The 19,122-nt window shown below is 40.3% G+C and overlaps 1 protein-coding gene across 1 annotated transcript in view; it reads left to right on the top strand.

Annotated features, from left to right (window-relative positions):
- The window catches only part of PDE3A (phosphodiesterase 3A), a gene marked incomplete at both ends in the record, with an annotated part of 257,863 nt that overhangs the window by 160,419 nt on the left and 78,322 nt on the right, over positions 1–19,122 (top strand). Inside the window, one exon of the mRNA XM_080363582.1 lies at positions 5,332–5,382. Coding sequence (XP_080219708.1) covers positions 5,332–5,382 — 51 coding nt within the window. The remainder of the gene's footprint in view (positions 1–5,331; positions 5,383–19,122) is intronic.

The raw sequence follows: 19,122 nt of genomic DNA, 5'->3' as shown, positions 1-19,122 counted from the left end.
ATAAAAAACCCAGACCAGAAAAGATGATAGAACTGGAAAACAAGACTTAGAAATAGATAAAAAGGTTTGAATTGTCATTCTTTACTTTCTGTCTTTTTGTTCATTTAGATCTTTTATGGTATGTGTGGGTAACATTTTCCTGCAATCCTCTAATGCTGAGGAGGCTTAGAATTATGGTTTACAAATTTTAGTGAAAGTTGACATTATTATGTAATCATTTAATTAAATCACAAAATGGGAGAAGAACTCCATTTAGAGAGGTGAGAGCTGAAGACGCTATTTTTTAAATGTCTTTGTTCTACTTCGGCATTAGTATCTCAGATAAGTAATGTAGGCAGTCCCTTATATGCCATGCCTTACTCCTTTGCAGGTATCATTGCATTAGTGAACATCTGGTTTACATTTAAAATTTGGTTTTAGAACCATGGGGCCTGGAGACTTCATAGTGTTTATAGTGAAAGCCTGAGTTTTAAAGCACAGGCTACCACCCTACAGAGCCCCTTTCCATTTCTCGTTTTCTCCCTGCAATTGTGATTTTGGTGTTAGGGTCTTCTCCATTCCTGCCCCCTCTTCCATTCACCGTCTTCAAACTCAGCTGGGCTGCGGGAGGCTGTTTCCCCTGGAGACCTATTAGTCAATTAGTAGAGTAGAGCGAGCCAGTTGACTTTAGCAAAGCCCATGTTTCTGTGCACTCTTGAACATGAAAGAGTTGTTCTTGATGCTGAAAGCTGCCTTCATCCTTAAGTGTTAAAACTGTCAGAGCTGGTTTGCCAGGGCAGTTGTAGATGAAATGTAAAGTAGATACTTTCCTTCTGAGAAAAACTTCACGCATAGAAGCCATGTGGGAGTTTGGTTTTATCCCTCCTTTGCTGCTGCTGGTCTGCTCAGCCTCAGTAGCGTGGTCAGTAACAATGATAAGGGAAAGTGATTGGATGGTGTGAGGCTGTTTACCTTTCCTCTGTACCAAATTGCTTCATAGTAGTTTCAGAACTGATGGAGTTTGCAACAAACCCTTCTGTTAGGAATAAACATAAAACCCTCTACTTCCAAATGCATTTTTATATCTGTATGTTTTCATGCATGCACCAATTATTTTTTCTTTTTTCTTTTTCTTTTTTTTTTTCTGATTTCAGAGGATTTACTCAGACTCAAGTGGATTTATGCAGACTCTCTATGTTTCTGACTGATTCTGATTGTGTTGTTTTGGGGTGTTTGGGTTTGTTTGTTTGTTTTAATACTGTTTTCTCTATCTTTTGATTTCTATAAAGCTTGCGGAAATTTTGATTTCCAGATAGCCTGGTAGGTCAGGCATACTTGCTTTCCTCGTTTCCTGCATATTGTAGTCCAACACTTAGTATTTGTCCATTCAAAGAAAATCTTTCTAAGGTTCAGAAGTAATGTAACACAGTGTGGTTTGTTTAGCTAAAGGGTGTTATATCCAGGCAATCATCCCTGTGTAGGATGTTAGATTGCAGATGCCAAGAACAATCTAGCATGAGATGAAAATTGTTTTCTAGATTGTGAGGAAGAAACACTTTTTAAACCCAAGTAACATTCAGTAGGTTATAAAAATGGTAGGAAAAGGTTGGTTTCACATGATCGTGCATTTTACTACCGTGCTTGAAAACTGCCTAGTATTGGTAAGGTGTCTTAGTATCCTGGAGCTTTTCTTTTTCTTCCTCACGCTCACCATTATAGCAGGTGATAACGACAGGGTTAAAGTCAGTAGAGCATCCTGGCATAGAGAGAACAATGATGTTGAAATTATTTTACACTAGGAGCAATGGATCCCTCAGCAAAAATACAAACATGGCTGATTCCACAAAGGCCTGTTTGTAGAGAAATGGAATGAAATGTGGGTTGTGTAATTTGCTGTGAGGAGTTAGCAGTTTGTTAATGAAGTGTGCCAGAATAAGCAAGGGGTCACTTTGTTGGTTCCAATGCGTTCATGACTGGTTGCTTCATTGGTGACTTTGGCCTCTCTTCAGTAGGTGATTTTGATAGCTAAATGCTGAGAAATGGAGCAAGGACAAGTTTTTGCAGCCTTTGGACTAATTTCTCACTGTAGGGTTACCTGTTGCTGCAGCATCCAACTGGTGGAGTGCCCCAGGATGGGCAGCACCTGGTAGAGGAGCAGGGCCAGAGGTGGGGGATATGGCTGAAAGGCCAGGAAGCCTTGGAGGAGGAGGAGCAGAGCCAGGGCAGACTGTGGGGGTAAGAACCCAGGAAAGCACTCTGGGCACTGAAAAGCTCTATATGGGGGTGTGAAGCACCACAGGATCACAGAATGTTAGGGATTGGAAGGGACCTCGAAAGATCACCTAGTCCAGTCCCCCTGCCGGAGCAGCAACATCCAGATGAGGTTACACAGGAATGTGTCCGAGCAGGTTTTGAATGTCTGCAGAGAAGGAGACTCCACAACCTCCCTGGGCAGCCTGTTCCAGTGCTCTGGCACGCTCATCATGAAGAAGTTTCTTCTCATATTTAAGTGGAACCTCCTGTGTTCCAGTTTGTACCCATTGCCCCTTGTCCTAATATTGGTTGTCACCAAGAACAGCCTGGCTCCATCCTTGTGACACTCACCCTTTACATATTAATAAACATTAATGAGGCCACCCCTCAGTCTCCTCTTCTCCAAGCTAAAGAGACACAGCTCCTTCAACCTTTCTTCATAAGGGAGATGCTCCACTCCCTTAATCATCTTAATTGCCCTGCGCTCAACTCTCTCCAGCAGTTCCCTGTCCTTCTTGAACTGAGGGGCCCAGAACTGGACACAATATTCCAGATGTGGTCTCACCAGGGCAGAGTAGAGGGGGAGGGGAACCTCTCTTGACCTACTAACCACCCCCCCTTCTAATACACCCCAGGATGCCATTGACCTTCTTGGCCACAAGGGCACAGCGGTTGGTAACTAGGGAACAGGGTGGGCAAACTATGCCTGAAGGAGAATGAATGTTTGAGGAGTGGATCAGGGCTTGAAGATTGGTAGTGGTCACAAATAACCACCCCTGACACACATCAGTCTGGTTGCCTGGGGCTGGCTGGACTGGGAGCATCCCGACATTTGGTGTACCTCCTCTAATGGGAATGAGAACTCCAACTCTTAATTGCGTTGCTTATTTTTGGTGGCAGAAGTAAAGCAACCCTTTGCTTTTCTGCAAATTGTGGATTCAGTGAGGGTGGGAGAATGACAAACCTGGTAGTGGGATCTCATACTAACACTTGTTTTTGAGGGTATGTTATGTGCTGCCAAATGTCTATAGAACCTGTAGAACCACAGTAACCATAGCCAGACCTGCAACATTAATCCTTTTTTCTTAACTGTGAAATAACAGGCATATTTTTTGTGGTAATTTCACTGGTAGGAAGTTGTAGGTAAAGAAATCCCTTGTTACGCTGGGAATCGCAGATGATCAGGCTCGTGCTAAATTAATTTTTCTATAGTCCAGTAAATTAAGAAAGCAAGCACCACTTTCCCACAAGGCAACAGGGGCTGAGGAGTTAAAACTGAAGAGGTTTTCTTGGTTCAGAGTGGCAGGAGCCAGGGAGGAAGCACAGGTTCTGAGGATTTTGGCAGAGGTTCTATGAAGCACATAACCTTGGGTAGATGCATCTCTTGGTAGCTTTTGCATGCCCGTTATTTACTGAGAGGCCAGCTTTCATAAACATGAAACCTCAGTTTCATACAGTAGTGAGCAAACATAACAGAATGGAGAAACAAACAGGGAAATCTGACACAACTAGTGTTTCCACTAACAGTATATGGAAAATGGAAATAATTACAGTAAAATGAGGGGGTCAGTTGTGAGGCTGTCTCAGGTACAAAAATGTTGTGACATTTCTGATCTTTGATGCTTATTTGCCTGTGAAGTTTGTCTCCAGTTGTGAAGGTAGGTAATCATAAGTAATAATTTAAGGAAATGAAGGGGCCCTTGGAGAAGGAAAGAATATGAAGGAACAGTTGATGGAGAAGCTAAAGATTTTATGAGATGTCGGTGGCTTTTCTCATTTTTCGAAGTAATTTTGATCTGTTGTCCTGGGATGCGTGTTTCAAAAGCACGTTCTGCATTAAACTTAGGTTGTAAATCTCATTGCCTACCTCTGATGCGAGAGAAGACATTTTATTCGGGGAAAAAAAGAGCAAGAAAGTGTTCGTGACTGTAAGTCATTACATGTCACATTAACCGTCGTATCTTTCATTCACATATTTTTATATTTGTGTTAAACTATGCTGATGTGAGTAAGAAAAAGCATTACCCAGAAGAGATCCCTGAGTAGCTGTAAAAGGCAGCCAGCTCCCAGGCTGGAACAGGCGCCAGCCGAACACTCAGGTGCAGGATGAGCAGCAGCAGCGCCTGGTGAGCTGCACAGCCCAGGCACTCCCTGATGCTTCCCAGGGGCTTTGGGCAGGTGTGAGGAAAGCTTTATTGTCAGCAGTTTACATTTACCCATAATCTTTGGATACATAAAGCCTGCTGGGTATTCCCTCTCCTCTTTTTTTTGTTCCCCACCATGACATACATGGAAAGCGCTGCTGTGTGCAAACTGTATGTTGCTAAGAGACTGAGTGCCTGTGTTAGCAGACAGTTATGAGCCACAATAGCAAAATTATGGGAGAAGGGAAATGATTTTTTTATGGAGTCCATCTGTACTGTCCCATATCTGACCACTTGTCTCACAACGCGATCTCCTGTATGGTTGCGTGGAGGATTTGAGAGCTGAATTTGGGCCATAATTAATGCTTGTATTCTCTTTATCTTGAGGAGCTGTGTACCGTCACAGATTTTATTTTCCACAAAAACCCATCAGCTCTGAACTCTCTTTCTCTTTGCTTTCCTCTGCAATGTGATGACACAAACCTGTTTTCCTTTAGAAGGGTACAACTCTGCTTCTTATTACATTGAGAATAATTCAGTGGTGAGACAGAATTAAAGTTGTCACTAACTTTCATACCTGGTGTAAAAATGTGCATTGCTATTTAATCGAATATCCCCTTGTTTTGGTAATCTCCTTATTGATTATATCAGTTCCCCTTTTGCCAGATCAGTATTCAATATTTGGCTAAAGCTGAGTCTATGGCAGTGGGAATTTTATTGGCATGAGCAGTATTGTGATGCTGGATGTGTTTTGACACGGAATGTAAAGGTACAAAGTTATAGTAGCAACTCACAAGTCTTCTCACCCTCATTATGAAGCTAAAAGTTGCGTGAAATAAATCGCAAAAGCAAACTTGTTTTTTCAAAGAAAATGTTTAATGGATATGAAAGTGTGAGTGTTTCGATTAAAGGTAATCAGTGCACTTTCTCACCTGTGCTTTTCTTTGTTTTTCAGCTCATGGGGCATTCTGAATGGGATCACAAACGAGGACCCAGAGGCTCACAGGTCAGTTGCTCAGTATTTTGTGTTTGGTTTTGTCTTTTTGTATGTTTCAGGTATTCCAGCAAGTTTTCCATTCAAAACTGGCAAAGTTGTTCATTTGGTTAATATTTGCAGGGTTGAATCAATGCAAACAAGCATAAAACCCGTGACAGCTTTTGTTAATATAATTTTTGAGCTGTAATCCATACTGTTGATCCAGACAGATCTAAGTCATCCAACAGAAAGTTTCTTTCAATAGCAGGGAGATGAATTATAGATGTATTGGGAAAGCATTTCTTACTTAGCTGTCACCATTAGGATATCAAAGGAATACAGTTTCAAATAATGTGTGTGTGCTTTCTACAGTTTTTTCTTTAAAACCTAACAAACTTGTAAAACTTCGACATCTCTCTCACCTTGTTCAATAATAAAGGGATTATTGGTGTTAGAAGTGTGTGATGAGGTGCAGGAAAGCCTTATGTAGCTACTGATTTGTTCTTGACATGTCGTTGAAAAGAAGTTATGCTAGTAGTGTTAGTGGCATCGTGCTGACACATTTTTTAATTATCTGTAAAATTAGAGTTGCTGCAAATGAGACATTGCTACCAACACTGATGTTCAGGAGTTTTCCTGCTTGGGAAAAGTACTTTTTCCCATCTGGTGTTGAAATTACATAAATATATTATTAGGGCTTCTCTATTTTGGAATTGCTTTTCCTTCAGGTGAAGAGTTTTTGTACGAATATGGACATCTATGTCTAAATCTATAATAAACAGGCTCTACTGCTGTGGAGCTACCTGTTGCTTGCAACCTTAATTTCAGTAGGGTAGTTCCTAACCTAACCTTCATACTCACACATGTAAAATCACTGGAGTACCTGCCCTTGTAGCCAAGAAGGCCAGTAGCATCCTGGGGTGTATTAAAAGGGGGGTGGTTAGTAGGTTGAGAGGGGTTTTCCTCCCCCTCTGCTCTGCCCTGGTGAGACCACATCTGGAATATTGTGTCCAGTTCTGGGCCCCTCAGTTCCAGAAGGACAGGGAACTGCTGGAGAGAGTCCAGCGCAGGGCAACGAAGATTATGAAGGGAGTGGAGCATCTCCCTTATGAGGAAAGGCTGAGGGAGCAGGGTCTCTTGAGCTTGGAGAAGAGGAGACTGAGGGGTGACCTCATTAATATTTATCAATATGTAAAGGGTGAGTGTCACGAGGATGGAGCCAGGCTGTTCTTGGTGACAACCAATATTAGGACAAGGGGCAATGGGTACAAACTGGAACACAGGAGGTTCCACTTAAATATGAAAAGAAACTTCTTCTCAGTGAGGGTGCCAGAGCACTGGAACAGGCTGCCCAGGGGGGTTGTGGAGTCTCCTTCTCTGCAGACATTCAAAACCCGCCTGGACACATTCCTGTGTAACCTCATCTAGGTGTTCCTGCTCCGGCAGGGGGATTGGACTGGATGATCTATCGAGGTCCCTTCCAATCCCTAAGATTCTGTGATTCTTTAAAATATCAGATGTTAATTAGGAAGCTGCTACTTATTTTAGCAGACAAGTTTTACTATTTTAAATGCAGAATTCATTTACTAAGTTTTAGTGGTTTTTTCCCCTTATTTTTGCAGAATTCTAGATTTTTTTCCAAAGTTTTCTAAGTTTCTGTCTTGCATTTCATTTCAAAACTATCTTGAAATTTGCAAGATATTCATTAAACAGCTTAGGAAGGACTGCAGTGCTGATTTTTTTAGGTAACAGTCTATCATTTCAAAAATATTAAAAAAAACCACTACCACCACCACCAACAACAACAACAAACAAACAGAAAACAGAAAGCACAATAGTTTTCAGTGGAAACTAAGGAATTTTCAGAGATCAGGGAAATCCTATCCAGTCAAGTGAGACCTGTTCAGTACAAAATCTCTCCTGCCTCATCTGATGTGCTAGTTGATCGTGTTATGTCCTTCTGTCCAAAGAGCGGAAGGTAAACTGGACTGTAAGCTACTGTTGAGGGGAAGGTAGTCTCTTGAAGGACTCTTAAAGTGACTTAAACTTCTTAAAATTTTCTAACATTGCAAATCTTTAATCTGATTTTTGTGTGCATATGAAAACTTGAGTAGTCTTTCGTATGCTCTGAACCATGCACCAGAGTCCTAATGCTTTGCCTATGACAGCAAAATATTTAGAGGCTGCTCTGTAGAGTTCATATGAAGTCTGCACTGATGTTACATCAGAGATGGAGGCTTAAGTCCTGTGTAAGTCCTCATGCCTGATGCATCCTGTTGGCTGTGTGCCTCCATGCTTAAAGGGATTTATGGTGCCAGCTGGACATTTTTGAAGGTTTACAGCCAGCCAATAAGAAACGTTAGAGAAAGGGATTTAGGTGTAAGGTAAGTGGTATCAATCTGGCCCAAATAGATTTTAAATTAAAAGGTAAAATGGCTGAAGTTGACTATCAAAAAGATACCTTACTGCAGGAAATCAGAGTGGGGCTGTTTAATAGGTGCCTTTTGAGTTTTCTGAAATAGTGAACTCACAGGATGAAATAGTTGCTGAGTAATTTGTTAATTATTTGTTCTCATGAGGCTATGGTTGCTTCCAAGGAGGGTTCCAGAGAAATTAATGGATTGTCTAGTTACTCTCTTTTGTCCCTTCCTGAGAATAAGGAGGGCTTTCACGGCATAGCCTGATTTCAAAGGAAGAGGTCTCATGGACATTAACTCATTTGCTGCAAATGCCCATGTATATGGAGTGCAAGTAAAACCATTTGTTGGGTACTGCTAGGGAAGCTCGTACTTGGGAAAATTAGATAACTAGTTACTCAAAAATAGATTAAATTCTCTGGATTTCATTAGAGGCTGAGGAGGAGGTAATTGTAAGAAGATAACTCACTGTAAATGTAAAATTTTTCTCTGTCTTTGAGAGTGGTTTTGTTCTTTCTCTGTGTGATGTTTTATATACTCTGCCACCATTTCGTATTAAAAAAAAAAAGGGGTGAAGGGAAGTTCAGTGGAATTCTCCACAGGTCAGCCTGCAGACATTTGAACCTTTTCTGAAGAATATTGTTGAATTATTGAAAACACACTATTCTAGAAAACTATGTATCAGATTTTCCTGTAGAAGACACTCCTGCTGATTATTTTTTTCCTTAGGCAGAATGTCTTTATTTTTGCATATTTCATTAAAAAAAAAAAAAAGCACCCTGAGACTGTGTTCAAAACCGGAGAAAATCTGCATATGTAGGGTCTCCTTGATAGAGCAGTGAGGTGTTTCCTCCTAAATCCATCTAAAAAGAAGTGCATAGTTTTGATCAAGTCCATCCTCTGAGCAATCTTTTATTTCATTTGTGCTGTGCACAGATGTTCTACAAAGCTTCTAGAGAGCTAATTATTATAAATCTTGTAAGAACCTTGTAAAACTAACAATGAGCATATACCACAGAAATGTTTAGTATCTCGAATAGGATAGGAAAAGCAAATGACCCAAGTTCTCTGATTACTGTGTGGTATCAGAGTGTCCAGTCACAAGAAACAAGGAAGAAAAGTTTCATTAGGGGGAAGAAAATAAACCTCAGTTATTGCACCATGGCCTTAGACTCTCTCTTTTACACAGCTCTAAAAACTGTCTTTGACAGGAATAAGTTTGAATTTGATTTGACTAATTCCTCAAAAGGTTGGAAGTTTAGGAGGATCCGATATTTGCATGTAATATAAAAAACATGCCGATTTTTGTCCTTAATAAATGTACCCTTTATTAAACAAGGCCTTGCTTAAAAATTAGGATGAGTAATCTGTTAGGTACGCTTCTCCTTCAAAACCAATGCATCAGCTGTTTAAAGATGGGCTGGCAAGTGTGTGCAGGATCTGTCACACGGTTGTCTATGGTGTTTCCCAAGGTCCATGAGGCTTTCCTCCAGCAGAGAAAAGGCACTTGGCGGGAGAGGTCTCTCCTGTCCAGTGGTAACCTGTGCTGCTCAGGCAAGCGGCGAGAGGGAAGGAAGGGGTTTAAGCTTGTGTTAATGGGAGCTTGTTTATTAATCACCCATGGTCTTTTAATTTTTATGCAGTAAAGTGAAGAAAATGGGAAGACAGATCTTAGGAAGCCACCTGTGCATGTGAATGTTAACAATGTCACTTGAGAGAAAAGCAAGTGGAACCACCAGTTTTCCATAATGTAAAACTAAAACCCACATATAAACCCATAAAATTATTCTACCAAGACTCATTAAACAAAACTAATTCTGTCAATTTTTTTTTTAAGAAGTTTTCTATGGCATGTGTTGAAGCATGAGAGGAAACTATTACAGTGCACGTCATGCTTCTTGATGACCCACTTGGAAAATATGTTCTTTTTCTGCTTGTGGGAGTTAAATGCAAAGTGAAGTAGTTACCAGCACTGATGGATGTCATACGAAATACACTGAGGCTTATGGAATTTCTGTTTGCAGGAGTTTGTCTCCTGATAAGCATCTGCAATTCGATAGAATGTAAATGGGACAAGTAAAAAGCAATCTTTACAATATTTAACTTGCTCCTGGCTTCCACACCAACGCCTCACTCAACTTTATTACGCATTACATGCATCTATATCTATATGTATATGTATGTTGTAGGATTATTTATCTTTTAAAATAATTTTACTGTCAAAGCTGCTGTAATTAGAGTGAATTAGGTTGCCTTACAAAGAGCAGATGAGTTCCTGGCTACCTACCTCTTCTTCTTTTTTCTTTTTTTTTTCCCCTCCCCCTCTTTTTTTTTTTTTTTTTAAAATCTCCGAAGGTTAGCACTCCCTGATGTAAATGCTTCATGCAGAGAACTCACTCTCTGGATTTTAAATCATTCAGAAAGTGCAAAGTTAATTTCATTATGTTCCATGCTGTTCTGGTTTTGTCTGGGATAGAGTTAATTTTCCTCCTGGTTGCTGGTGCAGTGCTGAGGTTAAACCACAACACATGCTTAATTTTTAAAATGAATACATGTTAGGATTTAGCCAGGAAACTTCAAAATTGAGTTCCAAGTTAAAGAATTTCTAAATGTTTAGGAATATTTCATCTGCCTGAAGAAATCTCTCAAATAACAGATGCAGTGTGTAAAACCACATCATCTTGCGTGAGGGGAAAATATTCATATCCATTTCTACTATCAGTACATGCTACAAGAAAATGTGACTAGCAGAATTCATCTTTGGCATATTATCCCTCTGTAGAAAAGATGTGCAAACTGTATTTTAATTATTCTACTTATATATTATACTTGATACTTCTAATATATTTCAGGTGGAACCCATGACATGCTTTGTGCACACATTTTTACACGGGAACTTGGATGTGTGGGAGTTATTTGTTGCTCTGTCATCAAGCCTTGTTTGGCTTGCCGAGGATGTAGGCGTAGCCCCAGGATACAGTGGAACTGAGTGGTCGTCTCTCCAACATTTTAAAAGGATGATAATCGGGAGAGAAACACAGGGGTCCAGTCTTTTTAATTCTCTTTAAATATAAAAGCTCTCCATCATATATCTGAGGTGCTTCGTTTCACCCCTCCAGTTCCTAAGCAACAGCTATTTTCAGATTGAGTGCGTCTGGTGTTGTCTACCTACTCCATGCATTTTGCGAGGTAATTCGTCAGTGAAAGCTAGGCTTTTCACTGCCTCCCTTTGTCATGGCATGATAAGGAGACGGATGCTTTAGAGAAACGGAAGAAGATTGGGTGTGACTGATCTCAACCTTGCAGCTTGCAAAAATCGTGTGCACACCGGGGAGCTCTGCCGTCTACAGCAATGAAGCACTGGAGTCAGAAATAAGGTTCTTGATATTGGTTTGGGAGAAGACTTTTTCTCGAGTGTGGAAAGACCTCTAGAGCAGATTCAAAATCATGAGCCGGAAATCTCTGTACTTGCTGAAGCGTAGGTGGGAGTCGATTCCCGCTACTGACCAGGTACTGTGCTCTGGTGATCTGTTGTGTCACTGTCTTCCCATGCAATGCCACTGTAAAGAGATTCATGGTGATTTAACAGTGGTCGTCGGGGTCCTCTGCATGCAGTGAGAATCAGCTTATCATTACTTGTTGTTTCCATGATAAATAGTGCAAAATATTGGCAAAGCTGATGTTGCAAGAGCATGTACTTGTGACTGTGGAGGTGCCATGACAGCCCACTAATGGAGACTTAAGTAACGGACAGAATCTCCCTGTCTCAAAAATGAGACTTTTTTTAAAGGCTTTAGGAGTATTTTAAACCGAGTGGCTAAGGAAAATTGTAGTCTACTGCTGATGGGTTCTTTGGTGCGTATCTTTGTTGCATTTCATATCTTACGTGTGTGTGTGTATGTATGTATGAAATCACTGATCACAAGTACATGCAATGCATTGGCAGAACCTCAGCTTTTTCAGCATCATCTAGGTTGATGCATCATTACAAATATGCTAACAAGTATGAGAGTGAAACAGATGTGAATGATATAGAGCAGACGTAACAGAAAAGTTGTGGGATGCTGTTTGGAGCAAGGATCTTCACCATAATTCCGACTAAGATGTGGTGAATGGGAGTACAATTAGTAAATTTCCTGCTTCTTGCTCCAGGCAATTCAGAGCTCTGCAATCTTTTTTGGCAATATCTGACTTGGGATGTAAAGGCACTAAAAGAAATCATTCTAGAAATAATATTGAAGGGAAAGTGGAGGTAGTAGCTTATTACATATTCCAACTCAGTTTTCTGCTTATGAAGTGGTTGGCTATGAAGGGATGCCTTTATCTATGGGAAAGAAGCAATTTGGGAGAAAATTCTTCAACAGAAAAAAGGATGAACTACAATAATACTTCCCAGTTTTTGAGAAGGATCCTCCTGTACCCTTTCAATTGAGAGATGGAAGGGAAGGGCAGATTGCATGCCATATTTTACAGGGTTGTAAACTTTTAAAGCCAGATTTGACCACTGTGAACATCTAGAGATCTCGGACATATTACTAGTCAAAAAATACCATGGTGTCACAAACAGGCCTATGTTTTCTAGTTAAATAAGAATATGCCTTTTAAATATATCCAGTCTTATTTTAAATGTTTTAAGTGAATAATAGTCCACTGTATTCTCTGGGAAAGTTTTTCTGGTTTTTAAATGTTGTCTTTTTTTAACGTAATGCCTTCTCTTTTGACTTCTTCTAATCTTCCACCATATCAATTTGCTACAGCTTTAAATGCCCAATTTAAAAAGTCCTCTTTCAGAAATATTTTTTGTTGCTGAACAGATACCCAGATTATTCTTCTCCTTTGGTTTGCTACCATTTAAACTAGCTGAAATACTTAATTTCAAAGGAATCAGTTTCTCTGGTAATTCACAATAAAAAAGTTACAATAAAAATAATAAGAGATTGTTGATGGATAGAATTTCATTGCATTGAAGCTGAATTGACCCAGTTCAGTCAGACATTCTTAAATCTCCTGGTAAAGAAGAGTAAATAAATGCTCTGTTAGGAAGCTGAATCATTCGTCATTGTGTTTCTGTTAAGATGTAGAAACACTAATGTCATTTCCAAGGAAAGCTCTTATTTCAGCCTCACTTTTTCAGTGTTTCCTTTTCCTTTTATGTTTCCTAACCCTGATGTTGCATTGCATCTTACTGTGTTGCAGTAATATGTGTTCCTTACCTTGGTGTGAGGTGTGCTTGAGTGCACTAAGCTGTGTATCCTTTCCCTCATCAACCCCTCAGTGCTGCTGGAGGGTTTTAAAAGAGAAAAGAAAATTTCCCAGACGTATCTACCAGTTTGGGCGTAAGCGAGACTCAATATGTGACACACGTAGATGGAGTTGACTTGAGCGGAGCGTGAATCCATAAGGATTGTTTGAAGGTAAACTAAGGGAGGGAAGATGATGTTCAGCTTCAAAGCCACAGATATTTCTCTGGCTCTTCGCACTTCTCCTTACTCTGAGTGGCACAGGTGGAGAGGGGCTGCTCTGCTTGTTCTTCCCCCGCTCAAGAGTGCCTTATTGGAAAATGCAGTGATTGTGGAAGATGACAACCACAAAAAAGCAACTTCTTGAGCATTTTAGGCTGATCCTGTTCACACAGTTATGATACAAAAATAATAGCTCCGGCTTTTGGTGCAAGTTTGTTATTTAGTCCTTAAAGGGATGCACTAGAACGCTGAGGAAATGATACTGCATTTCGATAGTCAAGTAGTAACACTATAATATTTCTCTATTCAGGCAAGATTAAAGATATTTAAGTTAAGAAAACCTCTCCAAAATTGCTTACTGTGTTACCTTTTTGTTTTTCTTTTTTCTTTTTTTTTTTTTTTTAACTAAAGGAAGGAAATAAAATGGAATTCTGAAAGTGGGATTTTTGGTTTGATCTTGTTTCTAAATTAAAATAATTTGGCAGATCTGACTTTTAAAGCCATGGGAACTGTAAGTCTGAAGTCTGATATTCTATTTGAACATATTTTGTATCTTTTAGAAGTCATTATGTGATTTTTATTCCTCATTTTACACACTTTACGTCAAATCAAATGAAACCAAGAACAGCGAGCAGGCTGAGAAGGAGGGATGGAGAAAAAAGAAGAGTAATTACAATGGCTATAGACAATATTGTTGGGGGTTCTGTTGTTTGTTTGTTTGTTTTGGGGGAGTTTATATAATTTTCTTTTTGATCAGTTGAGCATCATTTACACTCACAGACACTATATCACAAAAGTCTCTGTGTTTTCTGTGGTCTGGTGCAACAAGGGAATTTTTTTGTGGGTTTTTGGCTTTTTGTGCATGTGAAAGAATGAGGCAATTGGTTTCAAGTGTGAACCCTGAATTATGTCTTTTTGGTTTTGGTTGATGAGAAACACCGTACCTAGCTACATCTTTTTATATGTGGGAGAGCCTGATCTCGTGGGTGTTTTGCATGGATAAACTGAAGCAAAATTATGATTAATTCTGCATTATATATTAACGTCTATTCAACAAACCACATTATCTCTTGGTGCTTGAATCTTGAATTCTCAATAATTTCGGAAGGAGCTACCTTTATAGATCTAAGGAAAGAATTTATGAATGCTTTTCTTTCTTGTCCTTCCAGCTGTTCAGATTGCCTGAAAATCATTTTGAAGTTTCACTACAGGTTTGGGGGGAAGTTCTCTGTTGGTTTTATTTGATGTATGTGCCTGAGGATCTTGTTTCTTGGACTGATCCTAATTTTTTATCCCTGATAGCTACAGCTGAGAATGACTTCAGCGAATGGATATGCACGTGAAGTGCTGTGGTAACCAAATGAGCCAAAGGTGATGAGGTGTTAAATATTTGCTGTAAGGATGTTGAGTAAATTCCCTTTAGATTTCACAGGCCATAGTCTTTGAGCATAGAAGTTGTATTTGATACCAGTCCTAAGACAGGAAAAGATCTTCACTCATTAGCCCATGATGTAAACTTCTAATTGTTTCATTGGTGCGTGTGAATTTAAAAAGTAGGAACTAGATTTATACAACAATAGAAAACCCAAATAACCTAGTAATTGATATACAGTTTTACATAGCCCAGGATTGTTCAAAGGAATGTACTGTGAAGGTAAAAAACTGCATCAGTAATATTTCTGTAGTGAAAAATGCATGCCTGTAGCAGTAAAAACCATGCTAATACTCTCTGTACCATTAAGTCACCAGTTTAGATTTTGATGGATTTGTGTAAATCTCATGAAGTGACACCTCTCTTACCTGCCAGCCATATACAGTGCAGCTATGCCTAAGGCAGCTTGCATGGACAGTGCAATATCCTATTCCTTACCATTGATCTGGTAGATGGGAGAAACTCCCATAGCCTACAATCTGTGCAGGGTGCTAAACTGAAAATAAATTGATTCAAATTTTACTTGAGTCATAATCCTGTAAAATGATAAATCCAAGGATTTTCCAAGAGAGAGCTTGATATATTGTTACATCATGCAGCAACCATATTTTCACTGTGTTTCTGCATGACCTAATTTTGATGGATTAAAGCTGGTGTAAAGAAATGGAAAATGGAAGAGGTTCCCTTTGTCAGGATTGGGAACTGTGTTTTCAACTTTTTTTTTTTTTTTTTTTAAAGTAATGGCTTGCTTAGCCACAGACCTTTTTTACTAGCTGCATCTTGCCTTTCTGCTCTGAATCATCCTCACTTGTAACCCCTACACATCCGTGAGGATCCATACGTCATATCTGATATCTTTATGAGAAGGCTGGATATCATGTGATTTATTTTTCTCTCAGACGTCCATTAAATTCAGACTTTACTGCTGTTCAGCTGCCCCCGCATCCAGCAGCCTGACAGGAGTATGGCCAGAGCCAGCTTCGCTGGGAACTTCATGCTGAGGAAGTACAAGCCTCTGGAACACAGCAGTTCTTGCGTCTTATCAGCAGGTGTGAATGCATTGGTGGGGATGTTTGTATAGGGAAGAGCCATGGTGGAGGCTGGCTTACAAGCAGGACAGTGTAAGGAACTTGCATGATAACCCTCAGTGCAGCAAGGATTCTTGGTATGTGCAAAGGTCATGAAGCTCTTCATAGAGAAGAGGATGAAGCTATGGTTATGGGTGAGGAGGCCTCGGAGGAGTCAGTGTGGGACTGTGTAGGTCTCCCTGGCTCGCAGATTGCCTAGGGATTAGGAAAATGTCCAATAGAGACAGGATCAGCTGGAGCAAGAAGTTCCTTTTCCTTTCAAGTGCCTGTGTCGGGTGGGTTGTGCCTGGTTATTCCTTTTGCACAGCCTGTCTCCCAGGCAGGCTACAGCATGTGCTGGGAGCCCTACTCACCATGGCACCACCACCACCGCAGCATGTGCTCTCTTGAAGAGGTTTCAGTGGCAGAATAATAAATACGCACAACTGTGGAGAGGCAAGGCAAGACAAGGTAGAGGTAATATACTGCTTTGTGTCATGGCATTTACTTAGAGGAAGTGTATGGCAGCTGTCAGTCAGACTGCTGCTGGAGCAGCAGTATCAGTGACCACAGAAGCTCAGCAGAAGCCCCCAGCTCCTCCTGCATCTCCAGCTTATTCAAATCCGTGCACCCAGGTGTTAGAGCCTTCTCATTCATTGCTTGTCTCTGCCCCCATCTTCACATTAGAAAGCCTCTGCCCAAAGCAGAGTTCCTGCTGGAACATGTCAAAAGAGTGGTCCTTGTATCTAACCTTATCCTTCTTATTATACTTGAAAACAGCTTAAAAAATGTATTTCCTGTTAAGTATGTTTTTGTGGTTTTCCACAGTCATTCATTGTTAATAGTACCTTACTTTATCCTTTCATGCAGCAAACAAGTTTTCAAAGCTTTAGTGGCAGAGCAAATATTTGTGGAGTTTGGGATGTTAGGAGGAAGCAGCCTCATGGGAGGGTAGTAGTTCGATCAGAATATGGAGCTGAGGGTGGGCTTTTGCAGAGCAGGCAAGATGCAGAAAGCCGAGACTGGGATTAAGATATGATCTATAAAATACTTCCTTGCTTTCTAATGCAGCAAATAAGTGGTGTAATGCAGAAAGCTATCTCAAAGAAATAATCTGCCTCAGATTTGGCCTTGCTTCTCATAGAGGTGAGGAGTGGCACCACAGGTACTAGCTGTGACTGTGAGACCTTTTCTATTTGTCTCCTAGGCTTTCTACCCTGCTGCTCTAATGAACGTCCAGGAGGGGAGCAGGGTTGTAATGAGCTTGGCACCTGAAAGAGACTACTGTGGTTTGCTGATATACCACCACCACTGCTCAGGAGATAACCAGAGGGGTTTTACAAGTACTCAGGATTGTCAGAATGTGCATTTAGGCCAGGGAGCCAATGTTTCCAAAGTGCAAGAAAGAGAGCCCAGATCATTTCAGAAGGATGAGCAGCGGAAATACACTTGTGGTCTTTCATGGTTTTCGTCAGGGAAGAGCAGGGGCGGGCAATCTCAGTGCTGTACATCCTTCCACGCTGGCAAATGGCAATGAAATGTCTGTAGTGATTCACAAGAGCCTGAAGTGTGATAAATTGCACTTTGTGTTGATGTAGATCTGTAAGAGGCTAGAAGCTGGCAGGACAGAAGACAGGATAAGTCTCGCTGGCAGTTGTGATATAGATGACGCAGGGAAACCTCCTGCAACCTGCCATATCCATCACAGGATGGAGAAAAACCTTTTAAATGGTGTCAGCCACTCTGTGAATCAGCTTCTCCACCCCAAAATACTTTGCAGTGGGAGAGAAGTAGATTAGAAGCTTGATAATGATGGACCTCTTAAGACTCAGTCACTCTGTTATGTCAGTATTCTTCATAGTTAAGCAGGAGCTCAACACAGATTTCCAGAAGTACTGCCTTTCTTCTTGAAAACCTTTCTCTACCATTAATCCTCCCAGGTTTGTAGTGCAACTCTTGCTGCTAGTCGGGCAGTCCAGTTGTGTGACATAGAACAGGAGCTGGCTGATGATACACAACCTAAATTCTGTTTTACTTTATTCAGTGAGCAAGTTCCAGTTCAGAAAGGTTGTGATTTGTAGGTTCATAGGCATGCTGCAGTTCAGTGAAGTTTGGAAAAGGAATCAGCACTGGAATGCAAACGGCAGTCTGAAGTCACATCCTGGTGAAATGATTCCTTGAAGCAGCACATTTAGAGAATAAGCAGTTAGGCAGTATGACATTTGACTTAGTATTTTGAAAAGCAGAGATAGTGGAAGAAGCTGAAATGCAGTCTGCTTTTTGGTGGGTTTTTTGTTGTTTATTTTTTGTTTGTTTGGGTTTTTTTTCCCCAAACATTGCTGTAGGCTGGAGAGTGCATATCTACTTCTGTGGTGCAGATATAGATTGATTATGACAATTGAATTGAGAGGACAAGATTATGAACTGTCATCATTTGGCGCAGAGAAAGCTGATCTCTTTCTCTGGGGTGATCAGACTCCTGAAATACCCCTTAACCTCCCTGCATTTCTCATCACCACAGTGTATCTTTATGGTGCAGCAGTTTTCATTTTTTTGGGTTTTGTTACTGTTTTTTATAGAATGCAAGTTTGCTGGCTACAGCTTATATTTCTCAATTGCTTCTTTAAAATTCCTTTGAAGCAGTTCAGAGACTTATGCTCTTCAGGTTAAAAAACATCAGCTAAGAGATTTTGTTCATGTGCACTTTTTTAGCTTTCCAGTTTCAAACTCTTAGGAAAAATGCTTAGAGCATCAGTTCCACTTGTGTGTTGGGTTTGGGGGGGGTTGAAGTGTATTGACATCTGACAGTTGAAGTTGCTGGTCATCTTTAAGTACCCATTGAGAAATTTGTAGACTTTCAGAGACTTTGATCATGCTGAAATTCAAGTCTTCTGCTTTAGTACAAGCAAAGCTATCTGCAGGTTTTCAGATAGCAAATTCTTCAAATTTCCAAAATTTGGGCATCCACTTGCCAATCTCTGAAACAAAACCTACACTGAGATTATTCGGAGTCCAGAGCAGTGCCCCTCAAAGAGATTAGTAGTAGGTGATTAGTAAAACAGTGTCCCTTAGTCTTCTGGAAATGGCTTTGCTGGATAAAAGTTTCTGAATACAAGCGAAGAGTTGCAAGGGGAAATGTCAGTGCAAATTTGAAGTTTTGCAAAAATATAAGCATCTGAAAACAGGATCTTATGAAAGGAAGTGATGGCCAGCATAATAATGGGTGATACAGCTAGCTTCTTTGTAATGAAAAAAACCTACCACATTGTGTAGCACTGTGGCTTTTGTGATGATAAAAGACTGAATTTCAGCTCCTCCCAACTATCAAAACCTTAAAATTGTGATACAAGGTGCTCTTTCAATTTTCAGCAACATCTTAAATTTAACTTATT

The sequence above is a fragment of the Nesoenas mayeri genome (genome assembly GCF_963082525.1).
Source record: "Nesoenas mayeri genome assembly, chromosome: 1".
Taxonomy (NCBI): domain Eukaryota; kingdom Metazoa; phylum Chordata; class Aves; order Columbiformes; family Columbidae; genus Nesoenas; species Nesoenas mayeri.
This window is presented reverse-complemented; position numbering and strand designations above follow the sequence as displayed.